The following is an 18,440-nucleotide window of genomic DNA, read 5'->3' on the forward strand; positions in this document are numbered from 1 at the left end:
TTGTATTACTGCTTATTTAAGCCAAAATTTGCCTAATGTAATATAATTACAACACATTCAAACTGATATAACATATCTAGTTCAGCAAGAACAATCTAGTGTAACATAATGTAAATAAACTTAACTTTGTAAAGAATTAATTTTTTATTAAACTTTATTATTCTGTAAGTTCAATAACAACTAATTAAATAAATTTAAAAATCATTTACATTTTACAAACATAACATATTTTTTTTGTTGACGTTAATCTTTTTCCTAGTGTTCAACAATATATACAGAATATATAAAACGTATTAAAAAATTTAACAATTAATTTACAAATAATCATTGTAAAACTTCAATTTGTACTATTTAATCCTTTTCACATTTTGATTTCTGTTTCACATGTGAAACGGAAAAAAAATATTGTAAGAAATATGAACTTATAAGAAATTATGGAAAACCAAATTAATGCATGGTCAACAAACTTCAGTGTTCACATGGCATGTACCTTTTTACCTTTTTCCAAGATGAAACATATTTATATTGGGATTTTGATGCCAAGTTATCTTTCATTTAACAATTTTAGATTTAAATGAAATAAATATTCTGAAAAATAATGGATGCGAGTAAAGTGTGATCTTAATGAAGTAACTGTAAACCAAAAATACCAAGTGATGTTCAATAAGTGCATCAAATATTAACCTAAATCCTTAAGCATTTGTTGTTGAGAAATGTTTAGATTAACATAATTAAAATTATCAACTTTTTAAACAAATACTGAAATTTATTTATTAAGTATAATTTTTTTAATTCTTGTCATACTTAAGTTGCTCAGTGGCTATCTTCAAGTGATTAATGTTGATGTTCTCACCCTGAAAATGACAGCATAAAATGACTGAAAGTGTTATTATTTAAGAATTTTAAAAATAATAAATTTGGTTCGGATTTTCATTAGATTATCTTCCATCATCAATCGTCATGAACAAAAAATAGCAAATTTAGATTTATAGAAAGAAAGGATTTAAGAGAAAAATGGCTACTGAGTAAATTAATGCATCTTTTGTTTAAACTGGATTCCAACAGACATGAATGAATCTTACTTTAGATTAAAGAAAAAAGAAAAATAGTGAGAGAAAAAAATTTGATTGTGTTAACCAAATCTAACTTAAACACGATGTCTATCTATTAAAAAGCATGATAGGAATCAATGTGTAGTCATCAGTCCAAGCTCAGCCAACAATAAAGTACGTAATAATAAAAATGGTGGTAGCAACAGTCAAATATTGATAAGACCAGTTCCTTCCTTCTCACAGAATCACATATTACAAACAATGATCACACGTCTACTAATGTTGAAAAACCAACTAATGATGTCATAAAATTTAGACTGATCTTGTAAACAGTTTAAAATTACATTGCCTTACAACAAACTGTAAGAGAATTTACAATTCAACAGCTAGAATTGTCTGCTTTCAGATCTAGCATACTTTGTTAATGAGAATTAAATAGCCTCAATAACATTTATTACACACAGCTGAACATAAGTAAACTGTAACTGGATTGAACTTGTTTCATGACAGCAGAAATATCAGGTAGTTTTTATAATTCTGATACAAGAAAGACTGATGTTAATCTTTATAAGGGCTTTCTACAAAATCTATCTTGTTAATTGTGTAGTAGTTTAAGTGTTAATTAAAGAACAATTAAAATTTCAGCTGATTCACAATTCTTACTATCTAAAAACAGATACCAACACCAAAACTAGGAAAGTAGACTGGTAAATTTGTTACCAGAACCTATTTGATGTAATAATGGGATTTATTTTTTATTTCTTGGTCATCATTCATTTTATTGAACCTTGGTCATTTAACTTTTTTGAATTTTTTGGTATTCTAATATTCTTATAACAAATTACATTATTCATTGTATACCACATCACCAATAATTTCCTTACAGTTTTTATTTAATATACTTTCTACTATTACATTAAGTAAGTAATCCTAGATACCTTGTGATATACCTGACAATTAGTTTTTTTTAAGATTCTATCATGAACTTTTATTTAATTTATCTTATAGCTTTTAATTTTAAGTTCTTTCGATCTATTTAATTTTTAATATTTTCCTGTAACACCAGATTCCAGTTTCCTTTGTACTTTTTCCTTTATGATTATGATTAGAAGAAAGTTCAGTTTTATTTACTAGTACAGAACTAAAACTAGAGAACTTTATATCCACTCATGTCTATTTGAAGGGAGAATAGAGGTTAAACTGACAATCCTCTTTTAATGAAAGACAAGCTTTCTCAGTTTGTGGACACTTAAGGTTTGTATGCTGTTTAAATATACTTTTCTTCAATGTTTACCTACCTTGTTTTTAATAATAATTTGTCATGTAGATGATCAAATATAGAATTACAGTAAATTTTAGAATTACATAATATTTTTATAATAAACTGCATAGTTACTTCAGAACATCAGTCCTAAAAAATAGAGTATAAAAACTATAACTCCTATTTCTTGGGTTTACAGTAAGCTATGCGATATTTAACATGATTTTCTTTCTACAAATCACTCTCACTTGAATCAGTATTGTAACCTAATTGTTCTTGCCACCAGTCTCTAACTTCAAGCATAACATTTGAAACTTTAGGTAATGCAGTCCTATTAACTGTGAACTCCCGAAGAAGCATGCAGTTCGGCTCAGAACCTTCAGTTACATGAGGTAAATTCTTGTTTGAACCTGTAATAAGAAAAATTACTCGTTAAAGGTAGCTTCCATTTATATTTTTTTGTTTTACTTTTTAATGAATAAAATGAATAGACAAAATTTAAAATGAGAAATTATTCAGAACAGAAGAGTAGTTGAATTTGATGAAGATGAAGAGAGGGAAATATTTTGATTGGGGCATATCCCAATCAAAAACTGCCTTCAGAAGAGAATTATAAGAAAGGAAGAGGAGAAAATAATGACCGGGATACTTATAAACTCCAGACAAATTAATAATAACAAAGACAAATTGATGAAAGAATAACTCTGAAATATCTATTAAAAATAAGATATGTAACAAATTAACTTTTCAAATTATTCATCAGTGCTATGACATCAAAATGTTTAAAAAAAAATAGAATATAAGTATTAATACAATGACTGCTATTACATTTGACATAACCCAGCTAGAGTTAAAAGTAACTGATGCAAAGTGCATTCCACAAATACTAGTTGAATACCTAGCAATAAAACAGGTGCAGTATTATTAGTCAGTTTATTATTGGACCATTCATTTTTGTCAAGACAAATATAAATATTTCTTTTGAATGTTTCTTAACCAACAATACAGCAAATGATGGGGATCTCCACATTTTTATGAAGAAGCTAGCAAGAAATATTATCACTTATTTTTCAGCTGGATTAGGTGAAGCAGATCAGTATCCAAGGTCACCTTGCATAACACCTACTTATATTTACTTATATGAATGTATGTTTACCTACTTATATGAATACATATCATGTAAATAAGAGAAGTTTTAGTGATGAGAATTTACAAAAATTATGTTGAAGTTACACAAAGTATAGTAAAATCCTGTGATAATAGCATTAAAGAACAAACAAAATTGCTGTTATAACAAGATTTTCATTATAGACTTAAATGTGGACTTCAAAAATTGATGCATATTCAAATTATTTCATAGATTTGTAAATATTTCGTAATTTTAATTAAAACATTAAAATAAAAATTGTCATTTTGCAAATAAAATATGTATATAAAAATAAAAACTTTACTTGACTCTGGATATCACTTTATTCATCACTGTTATTCCTTCGCTTTCTTTTGATGTTATTTATTAGATAATTCTATATAGAAGAATAAAATATTCAAATCGCAAAATAAATGTAAGGATAATTTGAGAACTTGGTAATGTACAAAACTGCTTTACACTAATAATTTTGAAATATTTCTATTATTTTTCATTCACATTTATGAAATAGATTTATATCAAGCATAACTTATATAAATTTAAGCTAAATCAGTATTTAACAATTATGTTGTGTAATGATACTTAGTTATTTTATTTTATTCATCTTATCTTCCTTGTTAAAATATGTGTTTAATTATATGTTCAAGATTAAAGATTGCAAATACAAGGTCTGGTCAAAAAGTATTAGACCTACCAACTAGCTTCGTTACAGGGTAACGACCATAATACATGTGAACTTGTTCAGACGTGAGTATGTGATTTTGCGTTAAATTGCTATACTCCACAATCACTCTAGGCTGCTGTACAAGGTTTGAATTTTAGTTTTTCTCAAAAAACTTTAAATTCATTTACCAATACTGATTTTGTCATCTTCAAATTTCTCTTTTTCAGCAGTAACAAATTTGTGCCAGCGCTTTTTCCAATCTTCAAAGTACGTCTGGAATGCAATTTCCTGCATGGCATTTAGCTCCTTAGTGATTCTGTCTCTATCCCTTCAATGTAATCCTTATTGACTGTGATAATGATTCGGTGGTTGTAAATGCTTGTTTTATTCATAGAAGAATTGCCAAAAGCAACATTCAATATTTCCAATTGTAACCATACCAAAACATGTGTAACTTTTTCAACAGCCAATAATAAACTAAGCATCCAATATGTACATCCAAGTGTACCAATACAATAAAAAAAATGTGACAACTGAACTTATACAGTCTGGGAAATTTTAAAATTCCATTCATTTTTTAATCAAATCTCGTATTCAAATATGTATTCTGTGTTTGTTGCATTCTTGCTTCGAGTGAAAGTTTTGGATGAAACTTTAATCCAAAATGATAAGACACTGAAGAAGGTTAAAAGATAAAAATGGTCTTGGTTAATGAAACTATGAATACTACATTTAATTGCTTAAAAGATGGTTGAACATCTAAAGAACATAGAAACAATCTATAAAATTCAGTGCTGATGGAAAATCACAGAATAAAAATTACAGATTTTGAAAGAAAAACAATTCTGAGTGACAATCTTTCCGTAGGTCATTGTTGCAAAATTTATGTCAAGTCTCCTCAAGGGAAAGTTGTCTGAGAGCATTACAGATGACTTGGTGTATTGCAACAGTGCCAATATTGATTTTACGAAGAAAATCACAATTAGAGCTGAAACCTGGGTCTACGGTTACCTTGAGACGAATGGAAATGGAGACTGTTAATGCTACAGTATCTATAATGGAAGGCATGGCAAACACAAATCAAGCTGAAAGTTGACAATTTCCTTTAACCACCAGGGAGTAACTCATTATAAGTTTGGTCCTGAAGATCAAAATGTGATCAAAAGTAATACTGGATTGTTCTCTATTATCTAAAATATACTGTTGAAAGGTCAATTATTCATGACAATGCTCCAATCCAAGGACTGCATTTTCATCAGACTTATGTATCAAAACTTGGCATTCAGATGTTTAGCAGCCTCCCTACTCCCTAACATGGATTTTAATCATTTCTGGTTCTTTCCTACCCTAAGATGCCACACAAAGAAATAATATTTCAGAATAAAGAAGAGAAAAAACATACATACATACATACTGTTCTGAATATGACAAAGAAAAATGTTTACAACTGTAGAAGAACTACTGGGATGCAAATGCAAGCATGTAAAATATAAACTAAATTAAGTAGTATTAAGAGAAGCTGGTGTGAAACAGATTTTTCCGTGCCCTGGATTGATGAAATGATCAGTGCAGTTTTGTGCCCAGTTGCCTTGCATACTGCTAGTGGCTTTTATGACTGAAACGGTCAGACTGACCAGTCTGCACTAGATTACACTTGATATTAAAGTGAAAACTGAATTAAATTACATATTCTATTACTTTCACTGTGGTTCCATATGTTTCAGAAGCAAAATTAAAAAAACACTAGCATCTATGATGCTAGTGTTTTTTAATGCTTGACTGGTATGCTCTGAATTAATTTCAGATTTACATTGCCCACCTCATATCACTAGTTTTTTAGAATGCTAACATCTTGCATCTAAAATAGTAGTAAAAGAGAAAATTTGTAAGGCTGTAATAGCAGTTTAAATAGCATGTATTTTCATGTAACTTGAAAAGTGTCAGACTGCTGCTTGCTGCATGTATATAATCAAAATCTGATAGGGATGCAAACAGTTTTATCTAATTAAAAAAACAATAATAAATATTATAAAATTCTTACTACCTTGTGTACGGTTGTTTCTTTTCTTATTAGCAGCTCCTCGTTCTTTATCTGGCCTAGAAGATGGATCAGAGAGTGTTGGTGCCAGATACTTACGACCAGAACCACTTCCAACACTGTCTGATCTAGGTATCATAACTGCAGCCTTTGCTGTACCTTTTGTTCTTTGTCTTGCCACACTGGTATCTACCTCCTGCAAAAACAATGTTTGCTGAGAAAGTTCATTATTTAAAAGTATACAGAAAGATTAAAATTTATTTCTTATTCTCTGAAAATTTGCTTGTTCATTTATGTGTGATCATTATTTGCATGATTACAGATACAAACTGTATGCATTTGTTTATGAATATGTAGAAAGAGTAGTGTATTTACTTATATATTATATTTGTATTAAATATTACCTGTTCTTTTACCTGGTTGATTAAATTAAAAGTATTTAAAGCATATCAGAATTTAGCTTTTTCATACATACCTTTTTATCATACTTATAAATAAATATTTAAAATTATTAGTCTCTTTGTATTTTTTAAATGAGAAAGGAATTGTTCATTACCTTATACTCTTGCCCAATGCATTCTTTAATGAGTGCATTATGACGTGACTAAGATATTCCTTGCACCATCTTCGCCAGAAGTGCTGCTGCATTCATTGCCATCAAGATAATGAATTTATCCTTGCTTCTGTAATATCAGGCTCAGGTATTGCAGTACGAGAATCACCTATCAGGAAATGAGAAGGAGAGAGATAGGATAAGTTATTTGGGTCATCACTTAATGGCAATAAAGGACGGGAATTGAGTTATGCCTCAATCTGCGTGATTATGGTTGTCATTTCCTCATAAGTTAAATTAGCCAAATAAACAATACGTTTAAAATGAAATTTAAAAGATTTTACTGCTGTCTCCCATAAGCCACCCATATGAGGGGATCATGGAGGTATAAATGATCAGGAAATACTGTCCTTTAACAAGAAATCATTAACCTTGTCAAAATGTTGCCTTGATTGAACAGGTCATTCAGTTCATTTAATTCATACTTTGCAAGCAATTTTGTAGGCGCAAAATTGCTTGAAAAATTGTCTGAATATATCTGTTGACACCTTCAATGATAAGCGATAAATCTCTTCAAGGTGCCAACAAATGCTTCGGTTGTTAAGTCACTGACAAACTCTAAGTGAATTGCCCTTATGGCAAAACATACGAAACACACACATACGATTTTAACAAGGCTCAATTGCAACTCTGACTGATGTAAAATTGTACACAATAGTCTATTCCGACAATCAAAAATGGTCTATAAGTCTGAATCTTTCCCTTGGTAGATTTCCCATTTGTTGATTTGAATTTGTTGGATTCATCTTAAAGCAAACGGTATACTTATGAACTACACTCCTCACTAAGCTTTGTCCATGAAGAGGCCAAAACTTTTGCCTAATGGCAGCCAGTAATCTTTGTCCAACATGAAGATTCCGTATATGTTCATTAATGGATATAAGTTCAGCCAGTTTGTTCTTATCAGGTAAGACAATTGGAAATTTTGTATTAAATGACAAATTCAAATTTTTTAATCACCCTCCTACTCGAATAATTCCATCAGAGTCTATAAAAGGGTTAAAATATTTAAGTTTACTTCTAAAATCTACTTCATTTTTTGAGATTAACTCCTTATTAAAGTGTAAATATTGAACATGGTTTATAATTATACTTAGTGCATTGTTGAGTTCTGTAGGTGATAATGGACCACTGATCTTGACTTTATTATGACAAGATTTTACAAATCTACAAACATAAGCAATCGCTTGCAATAATTTGGTTAATGAAGAAAATTTATTTACAATGTTCGTCATTTTCTTGTGTTACAACTAAGGACACAGTTGAGCATTTTTCAGGAAAATCCCTTGACAAATCTGCTGAATATTCTTGACTAAGAGGAAGAGGGTCAACATAAAGCCAGTCCAGGCCATTTCACCAGTCTGTTGTCCTTCAGTTGAGTAGGAACTTCACTATGAGTTAAGAGATCTATAGGATTATCTGATGATGAAACATGATGCCAAATAGCATTTTGAGAATTTTTTTGAATTTCCGCAACCATATTGGCTATGAAGGTTTTCCAGCATGATGAAGGGCCTGTATACTTATATACTGTGTATGTATACTCATTCATACACTGCTACTCTGGACTTAGAACATATTAATTTCACAGTAATGATGTCCTCTACATCAAATCCATAATAAAATAATTGCTCAATCCACCAAAGATATACTTCATTGATTTTAATATAGAGGGTTGAATAAACCTTGTGAAACAGATGAGCTAAAACAACAGTGCTACAGAGTTCTAAACGCAGCAATGAGACCTTCTTAAGAGGGGCTACTCTTCTTTTTTTTTGAGGTGGAGGAACCCCATTTACAGACGCCGAAGCAGTGTCGAACTCGCTAACAGGTTCTGCAAGCTGTTACAGAAAATGCATATGTATTCCTCCACATTACCGACTAAACCTCCACCCCCTGGTGACCTCACTTCCTGGGAAACTGCTAATAAAGCATTACTTCAGAAGGAGGGTCTTGCCCACAAACATATTCGGTCTCTACTAGCAAACATCATCCATACCGAACCACTACAAGATACCTAAGGAGAAAAAAACATTTAGAAAAATAGAACATCTAACAGGTAGTAAGATGTACCACACACACTTATACACTGAATGTATACTCATTCATACACTGCTACTCTGGACTTAGAACATATTAATTTCACAGTAATGATGCCCTCTGTATCAATGGAACGTAAATAAATACAGGCACCATAAGCCTTCTCAAGAGACATCACAGAATCCGTGCAATTGTACAGTAATCGGACTCCCTCTCAAAAGTACAAATCTGTTGACATGTAGATTAGTAATAGCTGATAAGTTATAAAACAAGGGTTTCCATTCTTCCTGCATTTCACACGGGAGTTCTTCATCCCAGTGCAGTCTGTCTTGCCATAACATTGTATAAATATTTTACATAGAATTGTTGGAGAAATTAAACTAAGAGGATCGAATATAGCTGCTATAGACAAAAGAATGTTTCACTTTGTGAACTTCTGTCTTGTAACAATATTAAAAGAAATTTTTAATTTATCAGTAGTGGGATGCCATAATATTTATAACGTTTTTACATTACCTTCACTACCAAGTTGTAAAGGCAGCTGCGTTTCTCTGTCTCCTTGTGGAACGTTTTGTAATAAACTAGGTGAATTGGAACACCACTTTCTGAGGTGGAATCCTCCCCTATGGAGTAATTCAATTAATTCATTTTGAATTTTAATTGCATCTTCAATTGTAGCAGCACCGGATATGTAGTCATCCACATAATAGATCTCATAATCTCATATCTCATAATAGAACTTGCGATCCCAAAGGAAATTCCTGATCTTCATCCTTAATTAATTGATGTACACTTCTAACTGCCAAAAACTGAGCTGGAGAGGTAACATATGTTACAGTTTTTAGTTTGTACTGTTTGATTGGTTCTTCTAGATGACGGCGCCAAAGAATTCTCTGCAATTCAGTCAGCATCATTTACTCTTATTTGTCTGTACATCTTCTCAATGTCAGCAGTGAAACATACTTTGTGTGTCCTAAACCTAAGCACAATTGAGGATAAGTCTTGCTGTATTGTTGGACCAGTGTGCAGCATATCATTTAACAATAATCCCAAAGAAGATCTAAATGCAGCATCAAAAGCAACTCGGACCCTTGTTGTTGAGCTTTCTTTGAATACAGAATGGTGTGGTAAGTAATAAACTAAAGCAGGTCTCGTAGGAGGTACAGCCAACTCCAAGTGCCACATTGACTCATATTCTTCCAGAAATCGAATGTATTCTTCGCATAGCCGTTTATCTTGACTCAAGCGCTTCTCGAGATGAAGAAATCTAGCTGTAGCACCTTCTAAAGTTTTTCCAAGCTAAGTAATGTTTTCCTTTGATGGAAGATGAACTATGTAGCGTCCTTCATCTCTAGTCATACTGCAACAAAAGTGATCTTCGCAAAAGTTTTTCGTCTTTACTTGTAGTTGAACTTCTTCCAACTCCCAAAAGCGATGAATTTGGTCTTCTAGCTCACCATCAAAAAGCAGAAAATTTTTTTGTGTGCTAGATGATGCACTGTAGTGGGATGTTGGAATGGGTCCCAACAAGATCCATCCAAGCTCAGTATTAAGAAGAGTAAGGTGACCTGGTTTAATAATTTTGTCTGTTGGTAACAATAAGCTAAAATATAATTCGGCACCAATTAATAGATCAATTCTTCCAGGTAGATTAAATGCTGGATCGGCCAGAGTTATATTAGAAGGCAAACCCCACTGAGAAGACTCAATTCTAGCATATGGAATATTGTTACTAATTTTTGGTACAACTAAGCAATTTACTGTTCTATTGTAAGAGCTGCGGATACCTTTAATATTAACGGTAACGTAATGAGAAATTTGAGATTTAGTGTCATTTATGCCACGTATGGGCACATTATTTTTATGCTTTTTTAGTTAGTTTAGTTTTTGAACTAAAGCTTCTAAGATGAAATTAGATTGTGATGCACTGTCAAGCAATGCCCTACAATTATATATTTGGCCAATGTGATCTTGGACTTGAACAATAGCTGTGGCCAACAAAATGTCAGCGCTTGTTCCTTTGAAAGAACAGTAATTGTTTGCATTTGGTTTTTCATTAACATCATTAGGTGATTTATCAGGAGTCTGAGTTTTATTTAAATCTAACTTATCCTTATGAACTAGAGTATTATGATGCAAACCACATTTGCGGCATCCTTGCATAGAATTGCATTTACTAGAAAAGTGATTAGAGTAAACAGTTAAAACATAAATTGTTTTTATGAATTAAGTTCTCCCTTTAAGACACATTTAAATTTAAAAATTTCAAACATTTTGATAACAAATGAGATTGAGAACACACAACACAGGTATCTTGAGTTGTCACATACGAGTTTTTGGGTTGTTTATTATTTTAGATTATTTGTTTGCCTTCACTGCATTATAATGTATCTAACGATTGACATCTATTTTCTAAAAATGCTAACAGATCTGATAATAATGGAATGTTTAAAAAAAAAAAAATAAAAAAAAATAAAAAAAAAAATAAAAAAAAATTTCAAACTATGCTCAGTGGGAGCATAAATGTTGTTCCACAACATTTATGCTCCCACACTCTTTTTGAGACATATCTACCTGATGCAATAACATTTGACTTAATTCGTGAAGCGCAACATCAGTTTCCTTTATAGCTGCAATAGCATGAATATTCTTAACATGATTAATTAATTGATTATTTATGTAAATTGGCGGATGATTCCTTCAAAGCAGAAAGAAGATTCAACAGATTATTAATATGTTTTTGAATTATTAATTTGGGGTTACTGTAATGATCATTAATCAATTTCCATGCAACCAAAAAATTATCAGAACTGATACGAATGTTTGAAATGAGTTCTTTAGCTTCATTGTTTAAGGAAGAATTTAAATAATGTAAACATTGAACATTAGACAGAGCTTGAGTTTTTATAATTAAACCATCAAAAACATCTCTAAAATGAATCCATTTCATGAAATCTCAATTAAACATGGGTAACAAAATAACCGGGCAAGTTTATCAACCGATCTGAATTTATTTGAGACTGGTTAGCCATGTTAAGCAAGCTTAAAATTTTTTGTATCATGAGAATTAATTATTTTATCCATGGTGGATTTAACGGAAACATATTGCTTCTCAACTTCGACCATTTGTGAGGCATGATCAACAACAATATCATTCGTTTCTAAAATTAACTGACACTGAGTAAATTTATTGAACGCGTCAGTCAGCAAGTGTAATCTTGTGCTAACATCGTGTATACTACGACACACTGGGGGTCATAAGTGCTTGTGATGAACGTTTGGGCTCACGTTATGGCAGCCTTGTGAAAACCTCATTTTTTAACAAGTTCGGCTATCTCTTGTCTTTTCCATTGTTAACATAAACTGTCCTTAAAATGATAAACAAATGTAGAAATAACAAAGATTAATACTATATATTAGTAACATGTAGACAATAAACATAAAATTTTATAAAAACAAAATCATGTTGAAGAATAATAGATAATAATTACTACAAACTGACTCAGAATAATATGACGATTAGCCTTGGCAGTGAGCAAATTTAAATCATATACAATAATACAAATAAAAATGACGCCAATTTTAAGAGGAATAAATAAAGGAATTGATTGAATAAGATAACGGTTGAAAAGTAAACATGAAAGGATAACATAATAAAGCTGATAGTGATTGTCATAAATAAACTGATATTATGTACTTCATAATAAATCCAGACTGCTGCATGACATCACTAATGACTCCACAATGTGGTATGCGACTGCTAGGTAGCGATGGTGATAAGGAAGGCATAAGATGATGCAATGCATAGTATCAAATCCACGCACATTAACAAAATGTATAAGCACGCAAATAAATTACGCACGATGTAATTTAACTTTTAACACAATTAATCGAGTCACAAAAGATATCACTGTCTATACTACAGCACCGTTACCACATTTTTAATACTGTCAATGATGGATTTTAAACAAACTAAATTAATCATCTGGCCCGAAAAGAGGCCATAATGTTTCCTTTAAAATTTTTGTAATATATTCAAGTTTCTTAGTGGACTGTAATTTGGGTGATTCATACGTTGGAAGGATAATAATTTTTATAGCAATGTGGTGTTGAAAAGCACTATACTTCAGAACATAACTGAATACACATAACGTTCATAAAAAAACAGAATAAATAATACACAAACAATCTGAATAATAAAACTACAATCATTACAATATAATGTGAATGCCTACATGTTTGAGTACAGTAATTGATATGGCTATCGGTCGAACACACATGACATGTCCGCTCGCTAGCCTGTCTTGTGCCATACAAAGAAGAGGAGAGACAAATCTCCTCACCAAGTGGCCATACTAAAACTAATTAATTGCTTACGTCAAAACAGTGTAGAAATACACCAAACAGTGACTGCGTTGTAGATTTCGATGACAATAGGATTTTCTAAGGTTTGGAGAGCACTATACAAGTCACAGCAAATAAGGATATTTCAGTACTTAGGGTTAACGATATTCAGAGCCTTATTTTTCAGCATTCAGCAGTAAACACACTCGTAACACCAGGTAGACCAAACAAAGTTCTATCACAGTATTGTTCTGTTTCGATCCATAAGTTGGGTTTATCTTGGTGAGAATATAGTGAAACATTTGCTGAACGCAGTAGGTGATGTTGATTCTTTATTGTATATTGTAAGGTCAAACATAAAATCTGTAAGATTTATTCCTCATGAAGGATATGAGCACAGGTATCCGTGACCATATCCTCCAAGAGAAAAATTCCTCTATTAGAAAAAATGAAGGTGTGTCAATATTTATATTATGCAGTAGACATCAGGTACAAACACCTAGAGGTGCAGTACAACATGGATGGCCCTCATATCTTCCTAAATTAGAATTCCTAAAGACTGAGTCAAAATCCAGATGATTTGGCTGTCCTTTGAGATGGGTAAAATAAGATGCTAAAAGCTGGTCCCATTTATCCCAAAGTGATGGCTCATCGCAGTCAACATGTAAACTTGCGACAGTACTTCATCTAAAGACACCTGTAGCAAGCTGAAGGAAAGCATTATGTACAGACAGCATCCAGCATTTTAAGCACGGTATGATGCACTGAAGAGTAGGTGACTAAACCATAATGTAAGGAGTAGTAAAAATGTATCATACATGACCAATCGGCTCCCCAATTGGTGTTGCTAAGAACTTGTAACATATCTAAAAGTTTGAACATTTTGTTTTTAACTCTTTGATGTGTTTGACTCACATAAGGCAGCTATCAAAAAATAAACCTAAAACTTGATGTCAGGAGTGATTTGCTCTCCGTTGAGAAAAACTTGCAGAATGGAAGGGTTTTGCAGCCAAGAAAAGACTATGCATTTTGTTTTCTCAAGTGAGAAGGTGAAGCTGGTAACCCTGGACCATGCTTCAAGGTGAGATATAATGTTATGTAGTAGTCTCTCTCCTGTAGCTGTTGAATGGGATGCAATATATATATAGCAAAATTATCAACAAATAAAGAACAAGAAACAGGTGGCTGTACACATTTAGTAATACCATTGATGGCTACAGAAGGTAAGGTGTCGCTTAATACATTACCTTGATGTACTCCATTCTCCAAGATGATGCTACCCGAGAGAGAATCTCCAACAAGAACACGATGGTGATCTAAAAAACTCCTAATAAAGCAAGTATATTGCCCTTGACTCCACATTCTTTGAGTGTTTAGAATATCACGTCGCCAGGCTGCGTTGTACGGCTTTCTGATATCAAAGAGGATAGCGCCGAGGCGTTGGTGGAATAGGAAAGAATCTTAAATAGCTGTTTCCAATGACACTAAATGGTCAATGGAAGATTGTCCTTGTCGAAAACCACACTGTTCTGGAGATAAAAGGCCATATCTCTCAGAGTTCCATTTAAGTCTGCGGTTCACCATTCTCTCCATTACTTTGCATAAAATGCTTGTCAAGGAGATAGGGTGGTAGCTTAAGGGGTTTGCTTTGTCTTTACCAGGTTTAAGTACTGGTAACCCGAGTTGGTCTAGTGGTAAATGCATTTTCCCAAATCAGCTGATTTGGAAGTCGAGAGTTCCATCATTCAAGTCCTAGTAAAGGCTTTTATCGGATCTGAATACTAGATTGTGGATACCGGTATTTTTTGGTGGTTGGGTTTCAATTAACCACATATCTCAGGAATGGTCAAACTCAGACTGTGAGTTTGAGTTTTTACACTCATACATATTATCCTCATTCATCCTCTGAAGTAATTCCTGGAGGCTAAACAGGAAAAAGGTTTAAATACTGTTATGACAAAGGGTTCTGACTAGATGGGTGGGAAGACTTGTGCAGAGAGTAAATCATTATAAATGTTGTCAGATCCAGGGGAGGTGTCATATGAGTTTTTTAAGAGCGTGTGACAGTTCTTTGTATACAAATGAGGCATCATTTAATTCACTGACCAAATCACCAATGTTTAACAATAATACTTCCATCTGTATCTTGAACCTCTGAAAAATAGTTATTACATGAAGAAGTGATAGACACCGAGTGGAAAGAATTTGCAAAGATAGTTGCCACTACAGAAGATGATGAAAGGAGTTCTCCTTCATGAATAAGGCTGAGAGTATATTGTTTCAGTGATCCAAAAATTTGCATGAATCTTTTACCACACAGTAGATGTGGGAGTAGTGCGTGAGATACTGTTCATATATTTCATCCATGACTTCCTCTTAGCGTCCAAGAATACTTAACGACATACCACTGTAGCCCTACAATATAAATTTAGATGTTCAGTTGTAGGCCTGTGGTTAAATTTAGGTAATGTCTGCCATCGATTGCTAATAGTGCTTTGGCAATCATTATTCCACCAAGGAACAGAAGGATGTCTAACATTTACGCAATATTTTTGGGATATATCTATTAGCATTCTCAAGTATCATGGATGTAAAAGAGGAAGTTTGAACAAGGATATCTGCGCCAATGTCATACTGTGATGGGAAGGCTTTATGATAACCGTTCCAGTCTGTCTTTACAACAATCTATCTCCATGGTCTTTTTTTCACTTCATGGTTGACACCAAAAGTAATAATAATTGGGCTGTGATCACTGCCGTGAAAGTTACCACAAACAGACCAATTAAGACGAGGGAGTAAACTCTGTGAGCATACAGAGAGGTCAATGTTGGACATTGTACCAGATGATAAGGAATGAATGTGTGCGACCCATCATTCAGTAAACAAAGGTCCAAGTCTTGTCTCACTCTGTTTATCATATTTCCTCGAGAGGAGCAGGAAGATGAGCCCCAGGAAATATGGTAGACATTGAAGACTCCTAATATTAATGATGGTGATTGGATTTGTGTGAAGAGATTTGAGATTTCTAGGGCACTGAACTAAGAGTTTGATGAAAGATACAAATTGGAGATATGCAATTTGAAGGGGATAGAGATCTTTACAACTGCAGGAATAAGGGTGGCTAGTGGAATCCTTTTAGCCGAAACCTCATTCCTAATGAAAATAGCAACTCCACCACTCTCTCTACTGTCTTCTAGACAGTCGTGTCTCTCACTGAAATAGCCTCTGAGTGTTATTCCATCCTGTTGTAAAAGATGTGTTTCTTGGAAGCACACGATTAGTGGTTCATGTGCATGTGCCAACACTCTAATAGCCTCAATGCAGAACCGAAGAACTCTAAAGTTCCATTGAATAATGTTCATAAGTAAAAGTAGTTACAGATAAAGAATTTCAGGAAAAAAAATAAAAGTTATATGTGATCCAGTTTTCGTATTTTTGATTTAAAAAAATTCTAATGCCCTGGGGTCGGGCGGTTCTTCAACCATATTCTCCAGCAGACAAGGTGATGGAGGAGGAGATTTGGTAGAATGAGATGCCACAGATGACATCCCAGAGGGGGGTGATTATGTGTGTTCCCTTAATAAGGAGCTTATTAGATGGCTTACTGCCAGCTGTGATTACTCCTACCCGTACAGGTAAAACTTTGGGGACAGGTACTTTCAGAGGGATTCCACTGTTGGATTCACTAACTACCAACGAAATGACTTTTTGTTCATCTTTGTCAGCTCTGAAATAGTGGCTGTAAGTTTTTTTAGCACATTGCAGGATCCGCACAGCTGATTATCTAATTTGTAGGAGCTTATTTTGATGTAGCGGTGGCAAAAGATACATCTGGTTTAACCAGGCTCCTTGAGTTAATTGTCTTTTTATATTCTCTGTGTGCCACTGGAAAAGATAAAAAAAAAGTATTTTTTTCCTTAAAAGTTGGGTAATCTCAGGAGTGGGCTGTATGTAAACCACTGCAACTTGTACATTTTTCTTCATCTTCGTGGCAGTTAGTATCATTGTGGCCTTCCTTAGCACATCAAGCACAGATCTCTGTTTTCGAGCAAAATGTTGTAGTGTGACCACACCCTTGGCATTTAAAACATCATTGAGGGTTAGGAATGAAAAGTCGTACTCGAACTGAAAGATAACAAATTTTTGTTTTTTCCAGTGGGACTGGAAGGTTAAGTCAGTTTAAGAGATGGTGTTCGTTCTTCCATTCCGTTGTGCCTTTTTATTATATGCTTTACTTCTACATCTTGGGGACGAAGCTCATCAGCTCTTTCAGTATCTGCAAAAAATTACTCCCTGACTCATATTTAGGGTTTCGTGGCATTCTGCACTTATGTTTATATTATCCATACTATGAAGACATAAGATACATCAACTCTGCTCGTTATTAAAATTTTCGATCAGAATCGATCATCCGTCTAGTAACTTCTTAACTTCTTTGGGGAACCACTTGAACCCATTACAACTTTGTTTATTAGGAAACGTGAGACCTTATGAAGGAAGCCACCTTCCTGATTATTTCAAAGAACTACAAATCTGATGTTCTTATATTGCAGATTTGATTTCTCATCATTTAGATTAATGTTATGGTCTGAACTTTTATCCTTGTCAGACAATGCTGAGCAAGATCTTTTCACTAGACTATTTGAGGTGGTTTTTTTTCAGACTGGCCACCAACCATCATGGAGTTTGCTTGAGGACTTGAAATTTTGGCCCTATGAGTACTGGTGATATAATGGACCATTCCAGCAGAATGCACATTTACTGGAGCTAGAGCTAAATACAACTGGGTTCACCCTGGTGGTCAGAGGGCATCGTTCGAGACTCACTACACACAGCCATCCACCAATTGGCACGATAGTTTCTTCTACCTTGGGTTATGGTTGTGTTTCATAAGATGTCACAACACCACCAAATGTAAATGTAAAAAGAAACAGTGTAGGATGTTGTGGAGTTGTGTAAGGGTATATGTTGTAATTTGTGTAGTGTTCTTGGTGTAGTATATGTGTATAATGTTAAGTGTTCTGCAGCTCATTATAGTGTTCTATAATGGGAAGAAAAGCTGCAGAGGCTAGGGCTGTGGGGACGCCAATCCCCAAAGCCTAAGACTCTCCGTCGGGGGAGTCAGACCTTTTAAATCAGACCTGTCCTGAAATCATCAATAACTTGGGAATGTCTGATAACTCTATAATTAGAAAAATAGTAGTTTTTATTCATATAATAAAAGAGTTCAGTGCTACTTAAGTATGCAATCTACAATAAATATATATAATTATATATATAT

At 33.2% G+C, this 18,440-nt stretch overlaps 1 protein-coding gene across 1 annotated transcript in view; it reads right to left on the reverse strand.

Moving 5' to 3' along the window:
- Positions 1–259: 259 nt before the first annotated feature.
- Positions 260–18,440, reverse strand: part of na (sodium leak channel non-selective protein na) — a 231,003-nt gene continuing 212,822 nt past the window's right edge. The window contains exons 29-30 of the mRNA XM_075361924.1: positions 6,169–6,358; positions 260–2,723 (exon numbers count right to left, since the gene is read on the reverse strand). Coding sequence (XP_075218039.1) covers positions 2,545–2,723; positions 6,169–6,358 — 369 coding nt within the window. The 3' untranslated portion in view covers positions 260–2,544. The remainder of the gene's footprint in view (positions 2,724–6,168; positions 6,359–18,440) is intronic.

The sequence above is a fragment of the Lycorma delicatula genome, chromosome 1, assembly GCF_047948215.1.
Source record: "Lycorma delicatula isolate Av1 chromosome 1, ASM4794821v1, whole genome shotgun sequence".
NCBI classification, from domain to species: domain Eukaryota; kingdom Metazoa; phylum Arthropoda; class Insecta; order Hemiptera; family Fulgoridae; genus Lycorma; species Lycorma delicatula.